Source organism: Myxine glutinosa, chromosome 3 (genome assembly GCF_964187855.1).
Source record: "Myxine glutinosa chromosome 3, kmMyxGlut1.1, whole genome shotgun sequence".
Taxonomy (NCBI): Eukaryota; Metazoa; Chordata; class Myxini; order Myxiniformes; family Myxinidae; genus Myxine; species Myxine glutinosa.
Genome location: NC_136263.1, coordinates 175,135,222 through 175,158,728, shown reverse-complemented (window position 1 = coordinate 175,158,728; position 23,507 = coordinate 175,135,222). Strand labels below are relative to the sequence as shown.

General features: G+C 41.8%; 1 protein-coding gene across 1 annotated transcript in view; it reads right to left on the bottom strand.

The window, feature by feature from the left end:
- Positions 1 to 495: 495 nt before the first annotated feature.
- Positions 496 to 23,507, bottom strand: part of LOC137424113 (extracellular calcium-sensing receptor-like) — a 29,349-nt gene continuing 6,337 nt past the window's right edge. The window contains exons 10-21 of the mRNA XM_078773635.1: positions 22,993 to 23,220; positions 15,873 to 15,996; positions 9,817 to 10,204; positions 9,343 to 9,358; positions 8,812 to 8,871; positions 8,642 to 8,692; positions 7,587 to 7,659; positions 2,453 to 2,548; positions 2,170 to 2,278; positions 1,598 to 1,650; positions 1,244 to 1,318; positions 496 to 983 (exon numbers count right to left, since the gene is read on the bottom strand). Of these exons, the coding sequence (XP_078629761.1) occupies positions 496 to 983; positions 1,244 to 1,318; positions 1,598 to 1,650; positions 2,170 to 2,278; positions 2,453 to 2,548; positions 7,587 to 7,659; positions 8,642 to 8,692; positions 8,812 to 8,871; positions 9,343 to 9,358; positions 9,817 to 10,204; positions 15,873 to 15,996; positions 22,993 to 23,220 (1,761 nt within the window). The remainder of the gene's footprint in view (positions 984 to 1,243; positions 1,319 to 1,597; positions 1,651 to 2,169; positions 2,279 to 2,452; positions 2,549 to 7,586; positions 7,660 to 8,641; positions 8,693 to 8,811; positions 8,872 to 9,342; positions 9,359 to 9,816; positions 10,205 to 15,872; positions 15,997 to 22,992; positions 23,221 to 23,507) is intronic.

Sequence of the window (23,507 nt, the reverse complement as noted above, 5' to 3'; positions counted from 1 at the left end):
GAATGTGCCATTTATCACGTTTCTGAGTTAAGTATGATGACATTCAGTGAGAAGGAGAAGCCCGGCCACCAACTTTGACCGCTTCCGGAATTGTTTGATTTACTTGTGTTCAAATGTCTCGTGATTGTTTTGTATTTATCTATGCGAATGTGTACTTGTATATATATAACTGTCATTAATCAAGAAGGCTTAGGCACATAAGAGTGATGTTTTAAAAATCAAAAAAAATGAACTTTTTTTTTTAGTTGTTGTTTTTCCAAAAACACTCCCAGGCACTCATTGATGGACCTCTGAAAGTTTGATGAAGATCTGTTCAGCCATCTCTGAGAAAAATGGCGACACACAGACAGACAGACAGACCAACGGCTCTCTTATATAGTAGATCATTTTCATGCAAACAATCTGCAGGACAGTTGTATGATAGTGATTATAAAAAAAACTTTAATCAACAACAAAACATATAATAAATGCAAATAATAACATGAGACCAGGTCGTCAGTGCAAAAGCTTCTTGGATTTGAAGATAAAGTAACATTTTGGTAAAAACATGCAGCCCAAGAAGCCGTAAGAGGTAGAAATTATAAAGAATATTTCAGTAACAACATTGATTTTTCCACGTGTGCTGCTGTAGGCAGGTACAAAGCAGAAACACAAAAGGAAAAAGACCAGCATGCTGAAAGTGATAAATTTAGGGTCGTTGAAGGATGAAGGCTGTTTTCTTGCTTTTAATGCCAAAGCCAAGCAAATGGAGGACAGGAGTCCAAGCTGAACAAAACCACAGATGGCCCAGGCTGGTGAAGCTCCAGAACATTCCAGGATGAGGATTCCTACTAAAGATGCTTTGTTTCTGGAAGGACTTAGATCACCAAAAATGATCCAAAATAAGAAGAAAGAAAGTTGTAATATCAAAAGGAACAATAATAAAAGATTTTTTGGAATTGTCTTGATGGATCCCAGTGACTCGGTGTTTGCTTGCACTCTTGCTGCAAGAGGGAAAACATTGTTTAATGGAGTGTTAAGAAAGGTAGCTTCATACAAATTTTGAAGATGCAGTTGGAATTATGTATTTTGCACTAAATTGTTAATCTCGACGCAATAACATAAAAATTATTCTCCAACATTAAATTTAACTCAAAACAATGGCAAATCACTAATTTTCCTCAACGTTGTAAATACAGTGATTTCATTGTCTTTAATCATTTGAATTATTTGCAAGACTCTAGCCGACATCTATATATAAGACAAGGATGGCTGTCCAGCCGTCCATTCCCTGTTATGCTGATTGGCTGTGTGAGGCCAGGTGCACTGTGATTGTCTCCTGGCAAGATTATTGCATAGGCATATTAAAAGCTGATATTCAAAACCTGATTAAAGATTTTTTCCAAGCAGAAGTCATAGCCTAAATAATTATGTCAAAATCCAGAGTGAAATCAGAAAATAATTTGGAAAAAAGACAATTTAAAAAACCTGATATATAATTAAATAATACGCTCCATGGGACGTGAGGTAAAACAGCTCCAAACAGAAGTGTTATATTCACAATCGCCATGAGTTCCCTATAACCTTTCTCATCAGTGTGAAAAAGACCAACATCGACTATTAAAAGCATCATCAAATGTCGAAAGGTTACAGCCCATCAACGTCACAGGCCTTATGAAGCACACAGTTTGTGTAGGCCCCAGGCTTCAAACCTTCTGGTCTATAAGATAATTCCTTCATGGCTCAGTGGAATTGAATCAATTCAAGCAATATAAACATGATGTATTATACATATATGCACATTAACAATAGCAATGTTTTGGCTTCATTACATAACCCAAGTTGTTATTTTTCAAGGCACAGAGCAATCAAGCCAGCGTTATGTGCCTATGCACTGCCCGCGGTAATCTTCGTCCTGAAGTAGCAGCACTTACATGGAAGAAAGGAAGAAATTCCAATTAACATTTTGACCCGTTCATGATGAGAATCCCATTTCGACCCATTCCTGTTTCCCATTCCCTTATTGCAAATAATTAATCGGACGTCATCCATAACTGTGTATAATCATTTGTGTTGTGTTGAGTTTTGTGCACACATCATGATTGAATTGTCTAAGCTTATTAAAAGCTGATATATTTGATTATTTGATTTTATTTGACATTGCATTTTGATTATATTTTTATTGCTGACCAGGGACACCGGCAGCGATCTTTTTGGATTTGGATTCTCATTTTTGTGTCAACTTTTGTTGCTCCCGTGAACATCATTGTCTGTCCTGTGTTCTTGTTCATCCACAAGCCTTGATGATGTATAAAAAAATAAAAAAAATAAAGTATTCTTTTGTTATGCATCTCTTTATTAGTATTAATTGTTTATTAATAAAGTAGTGCCACAAGTGCGTCGGATTGTGATTCATGTAGCGACTGTTACCAATATGTGTCCCAGCGGAGTGTTTCTATGTATGTCCACACACTGCGACATCTTCTTTCGTGGCAACATATTTCACTCCCAAAAACGTCTGTTTGCGGTTTTGAACTCCAACCCCTGCCCTGTACCTTCACCTGATTATCTTCCGTTGAAAATGTAATCAAAGATTTATTTGGTTGAAAAAAGCATTGGCATGGTTACGCATTCTGTTCAAAAGTACATGAAGATGCGTGGGGAAGACAGGGGAGTGAGAAGGGAGATCCTATGCTGGATTTTCCCGGCACTTGGGACAGGTACTCTTCATAGTACAAAATATAATCAAGATGGAAATTTATCGATAGCGCTGGATTACAAGCTTTGATTGTTCACTTAAATACCATAATCACTTGTGTTTAATCTTATATCTTACGAGAATTCACCAAATGTCCATCCATCTGTCCGTTCAACGTACCGCAAAAACGGCTGAACCGATCGCAACGATATTTTGGGTAGGTAATAATCGGACCACCTGGAGTAAAATAGGCTATATTGTTTTTCCAATTTTTCCAATTTTTCCAGTTTTCCAATTTTCCAGTTTTTCCAAACACGATGGAATAATATTTACCGATATGAACAGTGATGTGGCTTTTATTGAAATTCTAAAAATACTGTTTAGATTTTGATGAGAATTACGAACCTGCCTCAAATGCAGAAGTGGACAGATGACGGCAATGCGCGGGTTTGATAATATCCCAATACAACCATCATTCAATCGTAATGTTAAATCATTAAACGTTAATCATGTTCATCGTTTTGTTAAAGTATCAATTGATGATTGGAATTGAGTGAATATAATTACGATTTTGAATTCATAATGGTATTCACCCAACCGTACGGAACTTCACATCCATATTTAAATATTTGTTTATGTCACAAATGTTTGGCAAAAGTTTATTTTTTTATATTAATGCTATTTAATTTGTGATTGGAGTTTTGCTGTTTGGAATGAAAAAAGAGATATCGAGTTCAAGTGAATGACGAAATGCCGTGACGGTTTCTGCTTTCTAAGCATGAAATTCGTGGATCGCCATATGCAGATTCGCCATTGACTGGGTATAGAACAAACGTACCCGTTTGTTTTCAAACGGATACGTTTTTCATGGAAGTCCTTCACGAACTTGCTGTCCATATCTGACGTGCGACTGAAGGTGCTACCGGAATGTGGAATTTATTGGTTTCATGCTTTCGCATTCACCGTTTCTGCATTGTCAGTTTGCTTCTGGCCACCCACCCATGTGTAGCACGGGTACCTTACTAGTAGTGTGTAATACGCGGGTCACTTTTCAGATAATACAAGGGAAATACAAGGGAAATTTCTCAGAAAAATACAAGTTTATACATATAACCTGCACCCCAAAATGAAGTCCAGCAAAAATGAACTCCAGCTGAGGACTGGAAATTTAATTAACACCAAAACAATGTTTTGCATATTTTTGGGAGAGGCATTGCAGATGGTGCTGAATTCAGCATAATGGTTGACTTCTAGCCTGTACGAAATGAATGATGTGGCATGTTGAATGTTACTGAACAACAGTTACTGAGGGATGTGTGACATCTATCAGATTAGGTATGAGCACGTTAGTATCTCTCAAGTCTTTAGAGAGTCATGGCTTACAGTTTTGCTCAAACAGTCTATTGTGCTTTGATGCATGTGTTAATGTGCAATTTTACTTTGCTGCTATGGTGGTGTATCTACTGTAAAGAGATGAGGTGTGTGTGTTGTTGGTTGACTTTTTTTTTTCTTTTTTTTTTTGTATACTGAATCGAGGCTCGTGAAAGAGCTAACATTTACTTCACAAACAATACGACATAATTTTACGACATCTACATAATTTTGGTTTTGGAAGGTGGAACAGAGTCCTCCCAGGACTTGAAGTATCCAACCCACTTCGGTGAAGGAATGCGATTCCTGGGCTAAGTTGTGTTGTTCTAAGAGTTTTGTTCCACGGCCTCTTTTCAAGATTGCCACTGAGCCTCCTACTTCATTTCTACTTCTACAGCCTCCTACTTCATTTCGTTTGGGCCAATGTTCCCAGGGAATGTTTTCAAGATCTCTGTAAGGTTCTTCTTTGTCACTCTCATTGCTCCAATTTATCACTGGTACAATTTCGGTGCTCTTCAGCTTCCCGGATCTTTTCACATAATTCTTGAGGTCCTGGTATTTGGTCATTTTCTTGGTTTCTGCATTATTTAGGCAAAAATCTCTGGATACTGATATCTCAATCAGCAATGCGGTCTTGTCCTTTTTGTTCCTGAGTACTATATGTCTGGTCGTAATGCATTGTTTTCTATGTTCACACTGGATGGGATCATCAGGTCATTACATATGTGAGCATTATGTCCTTGTTTTCAGTGATTTCTTTTGGTTCATGTTTACATGAGTTTTGTGGAACTGGGATATTGAAATTTATGCAGATGTGCCAGTGGATGACTCAACATACCTTGTTGTGCCTGTGGGTGTACAGCTGCTCTGACAGTAGTTTTTTTTACATCCTGATAGGAGGTGACTTGTGCTTCTGTTTCCACCTTGCAGAACCTACACTTGTCCCATTGACTCAGTCCTTCAATCTTCCTGAAGCCATTGGTGTTGTGTCATTGGTCTTGGGCATTAATAATAATGATTCATTCTCGGTCCCAGTTGAGCTGACCGCTTCTTAGCCATTACAATGATCCTTCTTTGTCTCTCCCCAATTGTGTGTGTGTGTGTATATATATATATATATATATATATATATATATATATATATATGTGTGTGTGTGTGTGTGTGTGTGTGTCGTGTGTGTGTGTGTGTGTGTGTGTGTGTGTGTGTGGAAGAATTGTGATTAACAGAAATACAGGAGGTGTGTGTGTGTGGCATGTTTTTAATGGTATTCTATTGGAGATTTCTGATGTGGAATGTGACACCAAAATGATCGTCACAACCTCAAGCAATTACATTAATGAACAGCATTAAATAATTAAATAGATATACAATATGTGGGAAAATTACGTGCCCAGACAAGGAATCAAACCCAGGTCCTCTGGAAAACCGTACCAGTGCTCTGCCATCTGAGCTATCTGGCGACCCTGACTGAGCAAGCAATTTTGCCACATGTGATTGCCACTCGCTTTCCGTTAATGCTTCCAGGGCTCGGATGGTTGCACTCGCAACCATAGGAGCACCAACAGCCTGAACACAAGAGGGTCTTCTTCCAATGGGGGGGACAAATCCATGTCTTCTATTGTAAACACCACTGGGGGTGTAGTGAAGATATTACATTAATGAACAGGATTAAATATATATATATATATACATATATATATATATATATATATATATATATATATATATATATATGTACGTATGTATATATATATATATATATGCATATTTATATATATATATATATATATATATATATATATATATATATATACACAAAGAATTAAGTTAAGCACCCTACACAACGAATTAAGGTAAGCACCCCCCTAATATATATTCTTTGTGTATATGTATACATTGGCATATATTCTAAGGTATGTGAGATCAAATAATGATTGGTATGACATTAGTTATTGACGTTATTGACGTTATTGACGTCACTTACACGTTATTGACATTACACGTTATTGACGTTATTGACGTTATTGACGTTATTGACGCAAAGATCGCTAGAGGTCTTCTCAGAACAATGACTGTACGTTAGAAAACATAAACGTCATCCACACTGTCCGTGATGGACCTATAGCTCCATACTTAAATTGAGGTGAAAATATGCTAAAATTCCCAAAAAATTTCACCTTAAATTATGCAGAATAAATATTGAAAACGGCATGATTGTTATGTTTTTATGTGACCATAATATCACTTCTCCAGAAAATATAGCAATATCATGGGTATATTACACTGTTTTGACGACAACAAACTTGTAATGTGCGAGGTTGTAAAAAAACGGGGGGGGGGGGGGGGTGCTTAACTTAATTCTTTGTGTATATATATATATATATATATATATATATATATATATATATATATATAAAAGAAAGTTTCTTGTTTGTTTGTTTGTCTGCGCAAGCTAATCTCCTGAACGGTGAAAGATAGGAGGAAACCTCTAATACAAAAAATGTTGGGACAGGCCCCGGGAAGGTTTTAGGCTTGCTGGCGAGACCGGTCGAGGCCCACCTCGGCTGGGCCGTGCCCCATTTCGCAATTAAAAGCTGAGCTGAATTGTAGTAGTCAATCTTCTACGGCCGCGAGTAAAAGCTGAATTATGGTAGTAAATTCATTCAAAAAGAACCAAAAATGTTGGGACGGGCCCCGGGAAGGTTATAGTCTAGGTGGTGAGGTCAGTCGAGGCCGCTTCGGCCGGGCTGGGCCCATTTCGCAATTAAAAGCTGAGGTGACTTATCGTGGTCAATCGTCTACGGCCACGAGTAAAATCTGAATTATAGTAGTAAATTCATTCAAAAAGAACTAAAAATGTTGGGACAGGCCCCGGGGAAGGTTATAGGCTAGGTGGCGAGGCCGGTCGAGGCCACTTTGGCCAAGCTGGTCCATTTCACAATGAAAAGCTGAGCTGAATTATAGTAGTCAATCTTCTATGTCTGCGAGTAAAAGCTGAATTATAGTAGTAAGTTCATTCAAAAAGAACCAAAAATGTCGGGACGGGCCCCGGGAAGGTTATAGGCTAGCTGGCGCGGGCCAGTTGAGGCCCACCTCGGCCAGGCTGGGCCCATTTCGCAATTAAAAGCTGAGCTGAATTATAGTGGTCAATCGTCTACGGCCACGAGTAAAAGCTGAATTATAGTAGTAAATTCATTCAAAAAGAACTAAAAATGTTGGGATGGGCCCCAGGAAGGTTATAGGCCAGGTGGCGAGGCCGGTCGAGGCCTCTTTGGCCAAGCTGGCCCATTTCACAATAAAAAGCTGAGCTGAATTATAGTAGTCAATCTTCTACGGCCGCGAGTAAAAGCTGAATTATAGTAGTAAATTCATTCAAAAAGAACCCGGGCAATGGGTGCTTTTGGCTAGTATATATATATATATATATATATATATATATATATATATATGTGTGTGTGTGTGTGTGTGTGTGTGCGTGTGTGTCTGTGTGTGTGTGTGTGTGTGTGTGCGTGGGGGGGGCGGGGGGGAATTACATACCTAGACCAGATAGCTCAGATGGCAGAGCACTATCGGGTGGTTCTTCAAAATGAAAGTTAGAAAAGTCATGCTCCTAACATTACAATTTTTATATGTATGTAAAAGCCCTTGTGGTGAAATTTCAATACATTTGGAATAAATTTAGGCGTTGCACACGGAGTTTATAATTTCACATATTTGGCTCACATAAATGCTTGGAGTTGGTTATTTATTCACCACTGCTATCTATCTATAATTCCAGTAATCTCTGTGTGTGTGTGTGTGTGTGTGTGTGTGTGTGTGTGTGTGTGTGTGTGTGTGTGTGTGTGTATGTGTGTATGTCTGTGTGTTTGTCTGTGACCGCTGTTTCTCGACAACCACGGGTCCGATATACTTGAAACTTGCCAGGTATATTGCTGGGGACCTGAGGATGTGCCTTTTCAAGGTTTCATATTAATCGGACAAGTAGTTACCGAGCTATGTCCAAAAAACGATTCAACCAATCAGAGAGCAGCGAGCTATCACGTGTGCCGAACGTGGCGAACAGACTCTGCCTCGGACGGCACATTTGAGAGCGTATTCATTTATTTCACGTTGGCAAACTATGTTGGCGTTAAACTATGTTTTAAAACTAATTAAAACTAATTTGCGATTCATCATAACTGCGATATGCGACCTTCCGGACAGTCAAATGAGGACGTCACTTCCGGACTTACGGATAGTCATAGTGACGCTGAACGTGGCGAGCAGACGCTGCCTCGGACGGCACATTTGAGAGCGTATTCATTTATTTGACGTTGCAATCTGTGTTGATTGTTGTAAGGTACGATCGATTGTAGTACATACATATTTATATTTTGTACATATTCATTACGGGCACGTCACGGGTACGGGTATGGTACGGGTACGGTACGGTTCCGGGTACGGTACGGGTACGGTTCCGGGTACGGTACGGTTACGGGTACGCCACGTACGGGCACGTCCTAGTACTTGTAAATTTGACCATTACATTTGACCTTTGACCATGCATGTACTGCACATTTTCAAGTTGTTTTTAAATTAATTGAATACAGTACAGCTGTACTCTGGTGTATGTAGTTGATGTCATTGAAGAGTACAATCGTCTCCTGACAAGAGAGGAACAGCAAACCCAGTGTCTCCTTCAAGTTGTGACAGAACATCGCAAGAGGTTTCCCAATTTCAGGAAATCAACGCTTTTTGGGCGCAACGCTTATCGGGCACAAACATTGAGTGGCTGGCAATGATGAATCACTGTGCAACCCCTAAAACTTGATGTATTCAAAAACTATTTCACAGTCAGACGTTTTACGTTAATACGAAAAATACTAAATGTTAGGAGTAAAACAATTCAATATTCTTTTTTTTGCCTTCTGTAGCTAAGAACCACCTGCAAGAACCACCCACAAAAACGCAAGAGCATGGTTTTCCAGAGGACCTTGACTTGATTCATGGTTTGAGCATGTACTTTTCCCACATGTATCTATTTAATATTCTCAAGAGTTGATTTCGATAAATAACTACAAATAATCTGGAAGAATTCCCGTGTATCTAAACTTGTGTCATGTTAATGTTAAGGTGTATAGAGCAGCTTAATAGGTCCTTCCATGGCATGACATTATAACTACAAAAACAAACAAACAATGATAACATTGTATCAAAGCATTTTTAAATGAATACCAATAATATTAACAACAATAATAATTGTAGTATAATTTAGCAATAATAATAACGAATGTATAATTCCCCACACACCCACCATGGCCCATGCATATCTGGGTTTGGTGAAAGGTAAGCCAATGCTCAAGCACTACAGCCGGTAGGCATGCCACAAGGCCATGAAGGACAATGAAAAGTTGGTCCAATGTGCCAACATACCCACCAACTAATATTTCTAAAAGTTTAGGTTTGAAAAGCAAACTGATGTATTATAACTGAACAATTTCAATTCTTCTCTCGAAATAATTGCTATTCAGAACAAAAAATATAGATTCATGGTTGTGCAAGATAGATTTATTGATATATAATATAGATATAAGATCGATGGGCACGAGTGATTGCAGTATTAGTTATATGTGTTCATCCACTCTGTCAAAGCGTCTTTGGGCTTCCTGAAAAGCGCTATATAAAATAAATGCATTATTATTATTATTATTATCCAAAAAAATGAAAGTTGCAAAACACGCTCGTGAACCCTTTCATTAACATGAGAGCCGAAATATTCTTTATTCACAACTTACCTTTTAGTACAATACTGATTTTTCTGATCACACAGATGATGGTCAATGCAACAGCATTGCAAGGCAATATGTGGTGCAGTTTGCATCGAATTACATCTGGTCTGCCAAATAATACAATACTACTGATAAAACAGCATCCAATTATAACAAGCAATTGGACATCAAAACCAAAGCTTGTAGTTTGTATACAGGGCAGTTCACGATAATGGTGCATCAGGAACCCGACACATGTTGTTGCAACAAGGCCCACCAGGACAAATGAGAGCAGAGTTATTGCGAGGGGATCAGAGAAAGCCAAAAACTCTTCAGACATTCGCCAACAATTCTGTTGCCTTCCTTTGGACCAAAATTCTTCTTCACATTTGAGGCACTCGTAAGAATCTTGAAAAGAAATTTCCGAGATTTTAAAATGTTCTTGACTGTCGAACTGAATTTGTAATACAATGTTAATAGATTGTTTGACATTGTAAATTGAATCAAAATTAGAGCAACAAAAAATTCTTCCAGTTCAACAAAAAATTCGTTTTAGAGTTTCCCTCATTGAATAGCTGTGGCGCGATCGGGCCAACGTTTGGGTGAATCGGGGAAACTGTTAGGTCGCGGGGCCTCCGCTCAGCAAATATAACATCCTTAACCGCGAACCGTAACAATATCCCACAATCCCCTTTGCAAAGCATAGTTGTCTTATCACTGCCACCCTCACAAACTGTAGTTGTCTTATCACTGCCACACTCACAACGGGTGACCAAAAATAAAAAGTGTTGGGGAGAAATGAAGCCAAAAACGCAAGAGCAGGTGTTTGACCAGCAAAAACACTGATTGAAGAAGAGGACATTGCAGGTATATGTGAAAAATGGTTTCTGCTTGCCCGCAGAAGCAACATCCACGAGGAGTGTTTGTGAACTGTTGCAGTAGAACTCCAGAACTCATGCCTTGTGAAGCAGCCTCCAACTTAGGTACCCAACCACCCTTGGTGTTGGGTAGAGATAAAGAGATTCCCAACTTGGATGGACAGGCAAGGGAGGCAGAAGAACCTCATGTCATGGCGTGTCCATGCGATTTGCTAACGCCACAAAGTGGAGTGAGTGAATTACTCATGCATATATTTCCTTCCTTGATGCATCACAGAAGGGCACCCCAGCCATGCCAGGGACCTTGCTCATATTATGCAGATGTATGCAAGGAAAAGATCGCATCCATGCGCTTTCATTGTGAAAGCCATGTAAGTAGGAGGGCATACCTGCATCGCTTCCTCACCTTTGTAAGGCTTCTCCAGGTAATCCAGGCAATCAGGAGGCAGGGAATTTTTGAACTCTTGGAGTATCCGAAAAAGAACTCATATTGTCTGCTCGTCTACCTTTGCTGCAAGTTCCTCAGGTGAGAGAATGCCATCCTTCGCATCCTTTAGGAGATCCCCCACTGTGGATATATCTTTCAAAAAGAGTTTCCCCTTACACTGATGGAAGCTAGCAGTGGGGGTTGTAGTTGAGGGTTCAAGAAAAGTGGTCTTCCAGTAGGTCTTTCCCTGGGTGGGGACCATTTGTTCTGGTCATTTTAAATTGTATTCCAGGCCTTCAGCATTTCCTGATAAAAAGAAGGCAATGGGTCACTGGAAATGTTTTTGCAGTTGATACGAAAAATTTCCCTTTTATACCCTAGGCCGAGCACTTTACTGAAAAAGTATGATGCCAGCATGCACCATTGTGGTGTTGGGTTCGCATTAAGGTGTCTTTTAATTGCCTGAGGCCTGAAGGTGTAAAAGTGGCTTCAAAGGAGGGGAAAGCCCTGTCCACTTTCAGCAAGAGGCATGCTCAGGATTCACAAAGATAACCAATGCTTTCCATTCCAAAAGCAGTCCACCAACTTCCTTTGCATCTTAGCCAGAAACCAACCAGGAACACTTATGCAAGAAAGACTGAACAACAGTTTGGGAAGGACAAATTGTTTCAGTAAAAGGGTTCTCCCATGTAAAGATAGGATCCTTAATAATCCATTCCAATCTCTCAGCTTCACCTTCATTTTGTGAAGAGTGCTCCAATTCTCCCTTCCAGAGTGCTCCAATTGAGAATTGATGAGCCATTACGAGAGATTAACAAATAGACCCCCAAATGTTTGAGTTCCTGGTGACTCCATGATAATTGCTGAAACACCATTGGGAGTTCACCAATCTGCATTGTTCCAACCAGTAGTCCAGAGCTCTTCTGCCAGTTTATTTGAGCAGATGATGCTGCCGAGTATATTTGTTGACAGTCATAAACTCGTTGCATGTCTCTTGCACTTTCCGCAAACACAAGAACATCATCAGCATAAGCAGAAAGTTATAAGGGACTATTACAGCCCGGTACCATGATGCCAGTTAACCTTCGCCTCATCAGACAGAGAAAAGGCTCAATCCACAAGGAATATAGCTGGCCAGAGAGAGGACATCCTTGCCTTATTCCACTCTCAAAAGGAAGAGGTGCGAGTAAGAAATCATTAATTTTAATGAGGCACTCTGCAGAAGTGTAAAGTGTCTGAAGCATACCTGCATATCTCCTCCCTAACCCGAAGAATATCAAGGTCTCAAAGAGGTAGTCATGGTTCACTCGGTCAAATGCTTTCTCCTGATCTAAAGAGAGGAACCCAATTTGAGTTTTAGTCATGTCTGCATCGTGTATCAAGTCCCTGACCAGATATATTATCATATATTTATCTGCCAGGGACAGCGTATGACTGGTCAGAGACCACCAATTTTGTCAACAAAGGCCCAGACGATTTGACAACACTTTTGCCATTATTTTGTGGTCCACACATAACAGAGACACAGGACGATAGTTCCTCATGTCTCTCAAGTCTCCCTCCTTAGGAATCAAAGCCAAGGTTGCTCGACGCCAAGACTGTGGCATTTGGACTGCATTACATGCTTCCTGGCTTATGCTTAGGTAGTCATGTCCAATCAGATCCCAGACTTTTTTGTTGAAATCGCAAGATAGGCCATCAATTCCACGGGACTTATCTACCGACAGACTCTGGAGAGCAGTAGTAAATTCCTCCAGAGTCATACGAGCCTCCAGTCGTTCCTCGTACTATGGAGCAGCAACTGGGAGGCAATTCCACAAAGTGCAACAAGCATTTGCGTCCACACTTTTCCCCAAGTACAGCTCTGCATAAAAGGCTCGAATTCGATCATGAACAAATTTGCAATTATTAAGTGGACAGCCATCTTCAGCCAGAACACTGCACATAGTTTTAGATCGACCCTTGCGTTTTTCCATAGCTTAAATATAGCTCAGGGAGTATTCCTCTTCAAATAGAAGCTGCAACCGCGAGCGCACATATGGTACACGAGCCTTCATACTGCTACACGCTTTCAGAGTGTTCTTTTTTCCTTCATACCAAGGCAATTCGGCAGGGGTAAATGTTGTCAGACGACGCTCGAGATAAAACAGCTCATCTTCTGGCATCCTTATCTCCATCCCAAGTGTTTTTGGCTCGTTCCGTATGAGTACTCCAGGCACAACAATTTCAACCGCACCTTCCCCACATCCCACCAGAGTGGAAGCGAGCAGAAATCTCCTTTTCTGTTTCTCCACGCCTGCCAAAATTTATGAAATACTGAAAGAAAACCTTCATCGTGAACTAAGGCATTGTTGAAGTGCCAGAGACCAGAACCGCGCCTTGTCTCAGCAAGAGAAAGCTTTATCCAGACCAGATTATGATTCGAAAAATGTGCGAATTTGATACCGCAGTCAATGATATTCCTGCACCAAAGACAAGACAGATAGAATATATCTCGTCGGGATTGCGAGATATGGCCACCCCTGATGCTAGTATACACCCCGAAGACTCAAAGCACCCCAAAGACCCCCAAAAAACCTTGAAGATCCAAAACACCCCGAAAACCCATAACACGCCGAAGTCCCAAAACACCCTGAAGACCCAAAACATCCTGAAGACCCAAAACACTCCAAAGACCCAAAACACCCCGAAGACCCAGAAGAACCCCCAAAAAACCCAAAGATCCAAAATACCCCAAAGACCCAAAACACCCCGAAGACCCCCACAACACCCCAAAGACCCAAAACACCCCCAAAGACCCAAAACACCCCAAAGACCCAAAACACCCTGAAGACCGAAAAGACCCTGAAGACCACAAAGATCCCGAAGATCCAAAACACACCGCAGACCCAAAACACCCTGAAGACCCAAAACACCCTGAAGACCGAAAAGACCCTGATGACCACAAAGATCCCGAAGACCCAAAACACCCCGAAGACCCAAAACACCACGAAGACCCAAAACACCCAGAAGTCCCAAAAGACCCTGAAGAACCCAAACAGCTCGAAGACCCAAAACACCCCAAAGACCCAAAATACCCATAAAGGCCCAGAGGATCCAAAAGACCCTGAAGAACCAAATGGTGACAAAGACCAAGAAGACCAAAATACCCCAAAGACACAAAACACCCTGAAGACCCGAAACTCCCTGAAGACCCAAAACACCCTGTACACCCAAAATACCCAGAAGACCCCAAAGAGCCTGAAGACCCAAAACACCCCAAAGTCCCAAAATACACTTAAAGGCCCAGAGGTTCCAAAAGACCCTGAAGACTCAAATGGTGCCGAAGACCTAGAACACCCAGAAGACCCAAAACACCCCGAAGATCGAAAATACCCTGAAGATCCAAAACACCCCAAAGACCCAAAAGACCCTGAAGACCCAAAACACCCCGAAGACCCAAAACATCCCGAAGACCCAAAACACCCCGAAGACCCCAAACGCCCCGAAGACCCCAAACACCCCGAAGACCCAAAACACCCCAAAGACCTAAAACACCCCGAAGACCCTAAACACCCTGAAGACCCAAAACACACTGAAGACCCAAAAAAACCCGAAGACCCCAAAGAGCCCGAAGACCCAAAACACCCCAAAGACCCAATATACCCTTAAAGTCCCAGTGGATCCAAAAGACCCTGAAGATCAAGGTGGCGCCAAAGACCCAAAACACCCCGAAGACCCAAAACACCCCATAGACCCAAAACACCCTGAAGACCCAAAACACCTAGGAAGACCCAAAACACCCTGAAGACCCAAAAGGCACAGAAGACCCAAAACACCCGAAAGACCTAAAACACCCCGAAGACCCAAAACACCCTGAAGACCCAAAACACACTGAAGACCCACAAGACCCCGAAGACCAAAATACCCAAAACACCCTGAAGACCCCAAAGACTCTTAAAGACCATTTAGACACAAAATACCCTTAAATACCCCCAGAGAACCAAAATACCCCAAAGACTCTTAATGACCCAGAAAAAACAAAAGACCCTTAAGACACAAAAGCCCCTGAAGACACTGAGACCCAAAAGACCCCGAAGACCCAAAACTCCCCAAGGACCCAAAATACAATGAAAGGCCCAGAGGATCCAAAAGACCCTGAAGACTCAAATGGCGCCGAAGACCTAGAACACCCAGAAGACCCAAAACACCCCAAAGATCGAAAAGACCCTGAAGATCCAAAACACCCCAAAGACCCAAAAGACCCTGATGACCCAAAACACCCCGAAGACCCAAAACATCCCGAAGACCCAAAACACCCCGAAGACCCCAAACGCCCCGAAGACCCCAAACTCCCCGAAGACCCAAAACACCCCAAAGACCTAAAACACCCCGAAGACCCAAAACACCCCAAAGACCCAAAACATCCTGAAGACCCAAAACACCCCGAAGACCCAAAAGACCCAAAAGATACCAAAATGGTTTAAGATGCCTATCCCTCTGAAACGACGTGTGGTGAGGTACGCGGAGTGCGTCGAGTCATGCTCGTAGTTTCATTGAAGCGTCAGGACAACCTACGATGGGAAGCTGTCATCGAGAAAAAATATTTTCTTTCATGAACGAAAAGAAAACCGAAAAAGGATTATTGATTACAGTGGGAATTTGGAATGGTAATTTGTGGACAGCGTTTACTATACAATCATGTATATACTGAATAGCACTTCAGCATAGTCCTTTATCTTTTAAAAGTGCAATGGAAATCACTCAATATTTATGTCATTCAATGGCCAACCTGTTATGTTGGAGAATTCGCCAGGAGCACAAGGAACGCAATCAAAACAGCAAAAAGGTTCTCCTTTTCGGGAAACTCGACGTGTTCCCGGTGGGCAGGGTTCACTGCAAATTGAAGAAGGAACCTACAACAAACAAAAATACATCACATTTTACCTTTTCACATAACTCATTGATAATGATGGTGCCAGCCACCTAAATTGCTGCCATTGTGAAAAATGTAAATGTAATTTCTAAATACCGCCTCCTTAAAATATCGAATTGTTCCTCAAATCATCTCCAGGTGGAGAGGTCTAATTCTGTCATGATTTGAAAATTCCTCATCAGCTTACTTATTTCATTATCCACTTCGTCCTAATGGGACATAAGGCTGCCCTCTTCAGCTTAGTCATGTTCATCACCCTTTGCTCCAGACAGATTTTCTTCCTCCACTGATTAATCAAACTGATATGTATCACAATGATCCCTTCCACAGGCAGGCGGTTGCACATTCCTTGTCTTAATATCTGCAGTAAATAAGTACCTGCACTCATCAACATGGAACATTGGATTCAATGCATGAAAGTCTCACATTCTACTCTGTCCCTGTAACAGGACAATGTACTATGTCTTGTGCAAAGGTTAAATGCAGATGCATATACCCCCATGCCCATATCAATGTGTAGTTAACCCTCTGGGACAGGCACAGTCTCTGGACCTCCGAGCCTGACTATGTGCCATCATGTCTTTAGAAGCACCACCGAGCATGTTTGGTTTCTTGGAATGTTCCTCGGACAAATGGTTTTTTTATAACTTCAGTTCAAAACTGTAGGCAACAGCATCATTCAAAGTGATATAAAATCTGCTTTCTTACTGTTGAGGTGGTGGGACGACTTCCCATTATACCTTCTTCAAGGGAGTGGAACCTCACGCCTTCTGAGTTGTGGGAATCTCTTGGCAGACTGTTTGGCTCGGCATGTTTTTCAAGCTGTAGATAAATCATTCGAGAGAAAATATATAACTGCATTTTTTCCTATTCTGTACATGTTTACATAATCTATTTTATGTGGCATGACTGTTGTGAGTACCCTGTATCTTGTTCGTAAAAAAAAAAGTCTTTTCTCTCTCTCTCTCTCTCTCATTGGCTTCTGTCCTCTCTCTCATTCTTTTCTCTCTCCCTTTATCTTCCCTCTCCCTTTTTTCTGTCTTCTGTTATCTTCTCTCATTGTCGCATTACATCCACTAATTGTGCACACTTCATTTTATTTTCATTTGCCGAACTCTCTCCACTTGTACTCTTCCTCCTCACCTCCTCCTCCTCCACATCCTGGGGCACTGTGTGTGGAGCTCACTCCCTTTCTTTCCCCATCTCCTCAAGCATAACATCATCCAAATTCAAAAAGATGTCAAGCAAGCTCATGGCATTTTTGCAACATGCTCAGAATCTACACAACAGTTAACAAATTGAGGATAATGATTGAGCATAGCAAACCCTTGTGGTGACTGTTGTGGAATTTTGGACAGTATGTAATTGATGGTTCAAGAATTCAAAGTCCAAACCTTTTGTCAGAAGAAGGATTGACAAATTTTAATTCCCGAGGAGGATATCACTTTTTGTTTACAAGAAGATACACATTAAGAAACAATAAACCCTTTCTTAACCAAGAAGAATATGCTGCAAATCACGAAAAGCACATTGCAAGATACACTACAAAATCCTAAGTCCTGGTACAGTAGAGATGAACATCAAAGAAAACATCATAAGGATACACCAAATACACAGCAGCATGCCAATATACAATATCGACATACAATATTTACAGACCAAGTGAAATCCTAAGTACAATATCAACATACAATATTTACAGACCAAGTGAAATCCTAGCAGCTGTATTTGTCAGCATGTCTTTTATACCAGATGGAAACAAAGAAATAAATTGGGAGGAGCAAGTGAAAGGAGGAGCGAAGATGGGATTGGGCGCATGAAGAAAAGGGGAGGATAGTAGTAGGGTTGGTTGAGCAAGGTATGGGTGGGAGGGATGAGAGGAGTGGGGATTGGCCGAGTGACATATGGATGGGAGAGATAAAGAAATGCAATCTGATAGGTCGAGTGAAATGTAGGGACGGGCAGACTTCCTGCGGATTGAGTTAGAGATTAGGTCTGCATATCAAATATTCTTAATGAGGCACATCTGTTTCCCATTGTCTTTTGTCAGACCTTGTGGAGCCATCATTCTTTTAATTATCCTTGAAGACTTCAAGGACATTTGAAGGTCATTCATTGACTATCTCAATATGAAGATATATCTTTTACTCATGTTCGACACTACAAGGACATATACAAGGTGACTTACTTTATACTATGTAAATGTAAACTACAAAAAAACTTTATATATTTTACTTATTAAACTTTTAAATATAATCTTAGAAATACCTGAGTTTTGCAAGCACATCAAATTCCAAACCTGCATGTTATCCGTAATTCATTCATCTTTAACATTATTGTTTCACAGGATTTTAGCATAACTGTCCTAATAATTCAGTGGATTTTTTTTTTTTTTTTTTTTTTTGTATACAAGATCGAGGCTCGTGAAAGAGCGAACATTAATCACACAGAAAGACAAACAGACACATGAAACAAATAACATCGGGAGCGGTAGACAAGATGGGGAGAGAGGGGGAAGGACACAAACACAACATTTGAGAGCAGGGACCGAGAGACATGGAGACATCGAGAGATCTGTGGGAGGGAGAGGGCTTTGGGGGGAGGCATGTGAAGGGGGGGAGGCATGTGAAGGGGGGGGGTGGGGTGGGAGAGGTATAAACATATGGACACTGCCAGGATTTCCAGGAAAGAAGTTGGAATTTCAAACAAGGTGGATCTGGGGTGAATTAGTGGGGGTAGAAAAGATCAAGGTTATGGATGGGGGAAGATAAGAGATGGTGGTGAACAGCTGTTTCAAAGACCTGGAGGGAGGAGAGGGATTGAAGGGAGTGTGGGAGTTTGTTCCACAGGCGGGAGAAAAGAGGAATGAAAGAGTGAAGGTGAGCAGAGAGCCGAGATTTCGGCAGTTTAACCATCAGAGGGTTGCTGGCAGATCTTGTGCGACCTGTAGGAATATTTGGGGGACAGAGCACAGAGAGAGCTGGGGGAGCAAGGCCGGAGAGGAGTCGGTAGAAGACAGAAAGGCCACCTACCTGCCTGCGGTGAGTGAGTGAAAGGCCCTCAGAGATAGCTTCATCGCGGGAGATTCCAATGATTTTGAAAGCTTTGGATTCAACAGCGTGAAGCCGAGCCAGGTGTGAGGCAGGAGCACCAGCCCATAGGGGAGAACAGTATTCCATTGAGCTGCGGATGAAAGCCTTGTATGTGGTGAGGAGCTCAGGTGTGCCGAGGAAGGACTTCGCACGACGGAGGATGCCCAGTCGGCGACTGGCTTTGGAGGCCAGCTTGGAAATGTGGTTTTCCCAAGAAAGATCATGGCAGATAGTGAGACCCAAAAGCTTGAGTGACAGAACTTCTTGGAGAGGATTGTTGAGAAAGTAGATGGGAGGGTTGTCCAGTCGATCTTTTCGGAGAGACATAGTAAGAGAGTGAGATTTGTCAGGATTGAAAGACATGTTCCACTTGTTTGACCAGTCTGTGATTTTGTCCAGGTCTTCAGAGAGTGAGGAGGCTGCAGACTGCCGATCTGAGGGAAGAGGCATGGAGCGGCAGAGAGTGGAGTCATCAGCAAAGAGATAGAGAGGATTTTCCAGAGAGTCAGAGAGATCATTGATAAAGACCAGAAAAAGCACAGGGCCCAGCACACTTCCTTGGGGAACTCCAGCCTGAACAGGAAGGGGAGATGAGAGAAATCCATTCAGGGCCACACGTTGACTACGACCAGAGAGGAAGTCCGCAAGCCATGCATGGAGATTTCCATGGATACCATAGCAAGAGAGTTTGGTGAGCAGAGCTGGGTGCCAGACCGTATCAAAGGCCCTTGATATGTCAAGGGAGACAGCTCTGATTTCCTGTTTGGCATTGAGGACCTCCATCCATTGTTGAGACAGCAGAAGCAGCATGTCCAGAGTAGAGTGACCTGGTCTGAAACCAAATTGATGATCAGAGATCAAGCCATTGGAGAAGAGGAAAGATTTCATATCCGAAGCAATGATTGATTCCATGACTTTGCTGATAATTGGGAGCAGGCTGATTGGTCTGTAGTTGCAAGGATCTGTTTTTGCACCTTTTTTGTGTAAAGCGGTAATGTTAGCTGATTTCCAGGATGCTGGCAGATGACCTTGAGCAAAAGATAGGGTGAAAAGAACAGAGAGAGGGTGAGATAGAGCGGCAGAGCAGGATTTTAGGACCCGTGGGCTGATGCCGTCTGGTCCAGTTGCAGAATCAGAGTCGAGGTTTGACAAAAACTCCTCCACCCTGTCAGGAGAGAAGGACACAGAGTCCAGGAGCAGTTGGGTTCGACTGGGAAAGGTGGGAACAGAGAGAGATGGGTTTGGGACTAAGGATTTTGAGGCGAACACAGAGTTGAGGCATTCGGCTTTGTCACGTGCGATGTCAACTGTGTGGCCATTTGAGGTAAGGGAGGGGATGGAGGGGGAACAAACACCAGAAACGGATTTGACCAGACGCCACCAGGATTTGGAGGAAGGAGACAGGTTTGAGAGTTCATTCTTGAGTGAGGAGAGATAGTGCTTCCTGGCACTCCTGAGGGTAGACACACACTTGTTCCGAGCTTGGTGGAAGGAACTGAGATTTCCTTCAGTTGGATTAGCCTTCCAAGAGGCAAAGGCAAGTTGTTTCAGGGCAACTGCCTCACCACAAGATTCAGTGTACCATGGACGGGAGGAAGGGTAAGACAATTGAAGGCGAGATGGGATAAATCTGTGCATGAGAGAGATCAGTTTGCTTTGGAAGAATTCCCAGGAAGAATTGATGTCAGAGGCAGTGGAGATGGGAGACCAATCCAGACGATTGATGGCTGCTTGAAGACCGTCCCAGTCGGCCTGAGTGAAATGCCAGACTCGTCGACGCTGAGGAGGCTCTCTGAGAATGGCCAGAGAGATGTCCACTTTGACAAGCACATGATCAGAAGAACCGATTGGAGCAGAAGAAAAGCAGCAGACATTAGCAGGGAAGTTTGTCATAACCAAGTCTAGAAGAGAAGATACTCCATTGGCTGAGATCCGGGTCGGGAAATTGACAGATTGTGTCAATCCCAGTGAGTCATAGAAGTCCTTTGCTGAGGTGCCATGACTAGTGAGAGAGGAACCCACACCCAACCAGGTGGCATGATGACAGTTGAAGTCACCACATATGAGGAAGAGAGAGTTGGGATGAGTGGATAGAAGTTGGTCCATGTTGTCAGACATTGAAATGTAGATGGAGTCATCACTGTTTGGGGGACGGTACAGAACACATATGAACAAAAGGTGGGAGCGGAGAGGAAGCCGTAACCAGAGGTACTCCTGCGGGTGAGGAGGAAAGAGAGCAGTGCAAGGAGAGTGAGGAAGAGAGTTTTTGACAAAGATAGCCACCCCACCACCAGGCCGAGGCTCAGGTCTATCATACCGGAGGAGGGAGTAACCAGGAAGAGATATTAAGGAATCAGAGACATCTTGAAGGAGGAAAGTCTCTGTTAAGCAGATCAAGTCTGGATTGTCAGAAGCAACCTGTATGGAGAGATCAGTCAGGTTTGAGCGAAGGCCCCGGATGTTTGAGGTCCATACCGTTAATGAAGAGAGAGGGGGAGCATCGGGTACAGGACAGGGGAGGGGAGGAGTAGGGTAAGATGAAGGATGAGAGGGGGAGGTAGGGAGAGCAGTTGATAGTGTTTCAGATGTTGCAGAAGAGTTCCAAGAAAGGGAAGGATGAGGAGGATGAAAGGTTTGATGGTGAAGGGATGCGGCACAGTGAGAGGTTGTTTGAGGGGGGGCAGAGGAAAGTAGAAGGTTTGGGGGGGTGGAGGTATGAGATAGAAGGGAGAGGAAGTGGGGAGGAGGCAGAGGAGGATGTTTATAAATTTAATTATTGCTTTTGAAAAAGATTTACTGCGAACTCCTGACAGTTTTTTTTAAACTCAAAAGGCCACAGATAGCTCCCCTGGTGAGGGCAAACCTGTATGCAACTGAATCAATTACAGGTATTTAATTCCTAATTGTTGCCTATATGTTTTTTTTTTTAAACAAGACTGCATTGACAATTCCATTTGCAATTTTAAGCCTTTAAAAAACAGTCATAAGACCAACTTGTATGTGAAGCAAGTGGGAAGAAAGAAAGGTACATGTGAATCACCATCCCCCAGAGGTCACGTAGGCAAAACCATTCACTTTCATGTGTGCAAGTGGGAGGGAATACACCCCTCCACCCTGCAAAATAATTTACAAGTATTTTGCATCTCACTTATCAAACAATGTTCGTTACATACTCCATACTGAGTTAATTTGACCTGGAGAACAGCTACGATTTCACCAAGTTTGTTTAGCCAAAAGGCAAACAATCAATGCAAATGAAGAACATTGTCTCGATGGAAATTAGTTAAACACAATGGAAATGGTAAACAAGTTTCTTTGAATACTGATTTACTCCTCTCCCGGGTCAGACATCATGGCGCCAGCTGTCAGCCTTATTATTTACCTAGAAAACTTCATCTTTCCACAACTTGCTTATAGAACTCAGGAAAAAAAACATTTTAAATCTATATTTGAGTGTATTAAAAACATAACGCAATGAGAATTTCTGAATCATTATTCGATATTGTACAAAATTATTTATCATTTGGAAGACCCAATCTAATACTAATACTATATTTTAGAGCACCATATATCATGCTTAGTCATAAAGAAATAATTAAAACTGTACAAAAAAATGATTTACCATTCCGTGGTTTTCAACAAAACTATGACAAGAGGTGGTTTAACGTTGCCTCTGTTAAGAGTTATACTTTCCCGAGCAAATAAATTTGGTCAGGGTGCCAACGATAATTCGCCGACTGGAGACAAATTTTTAACTTCTTGATGGAAGTCATAAAAACTTGCACACGAGGTGAGTACGTTCTAAACACATGATTTTGACAGGTTGTGGCTCATATAAATCACTTGATTCATAGATAAATTTTACACTTCCACATGACCCTTGCCTTGTTGTTGTTGGTGTTCCATGTAATTGCTTTTTCATTAATATAAAGTTGATGTTGTGAATTGAATGTTGAATCAAAATCACCAATGACCTTGAACTGCACATTCCCAGCTGAACCAACTTGCCAGTTGAGCAGCTCATAAGTGGCAGGTGGATCTCCATTTTTATCAAACATTAAGTGATTACCCATTTTAGTTTGAAAGTATATATTCCGAAGGTACAGTAGCAGCTTGGATGCAAGGGAGGAACAATTCTTGATTAAGACAAAATAAATTCTTTTCAACCCAATATTTGTATTTTTTTATGCCCTAGCCCCCGAAGGTGGCCGGAGGCATTCTATTTTCAGGTTGTCCTTCCGTCCGTCCATCCATCCATTCAGGCTAAACCTCGTTTTTCTCAGCAATCACATGTCCAATTGAGACAAAACATTCAGGGTAGGAGTGACACATGCAGAATATTTTTATGATAATTGTGACATCACAGGCCACGTGGTGTGGCAGCCATCTTGGATTAAAA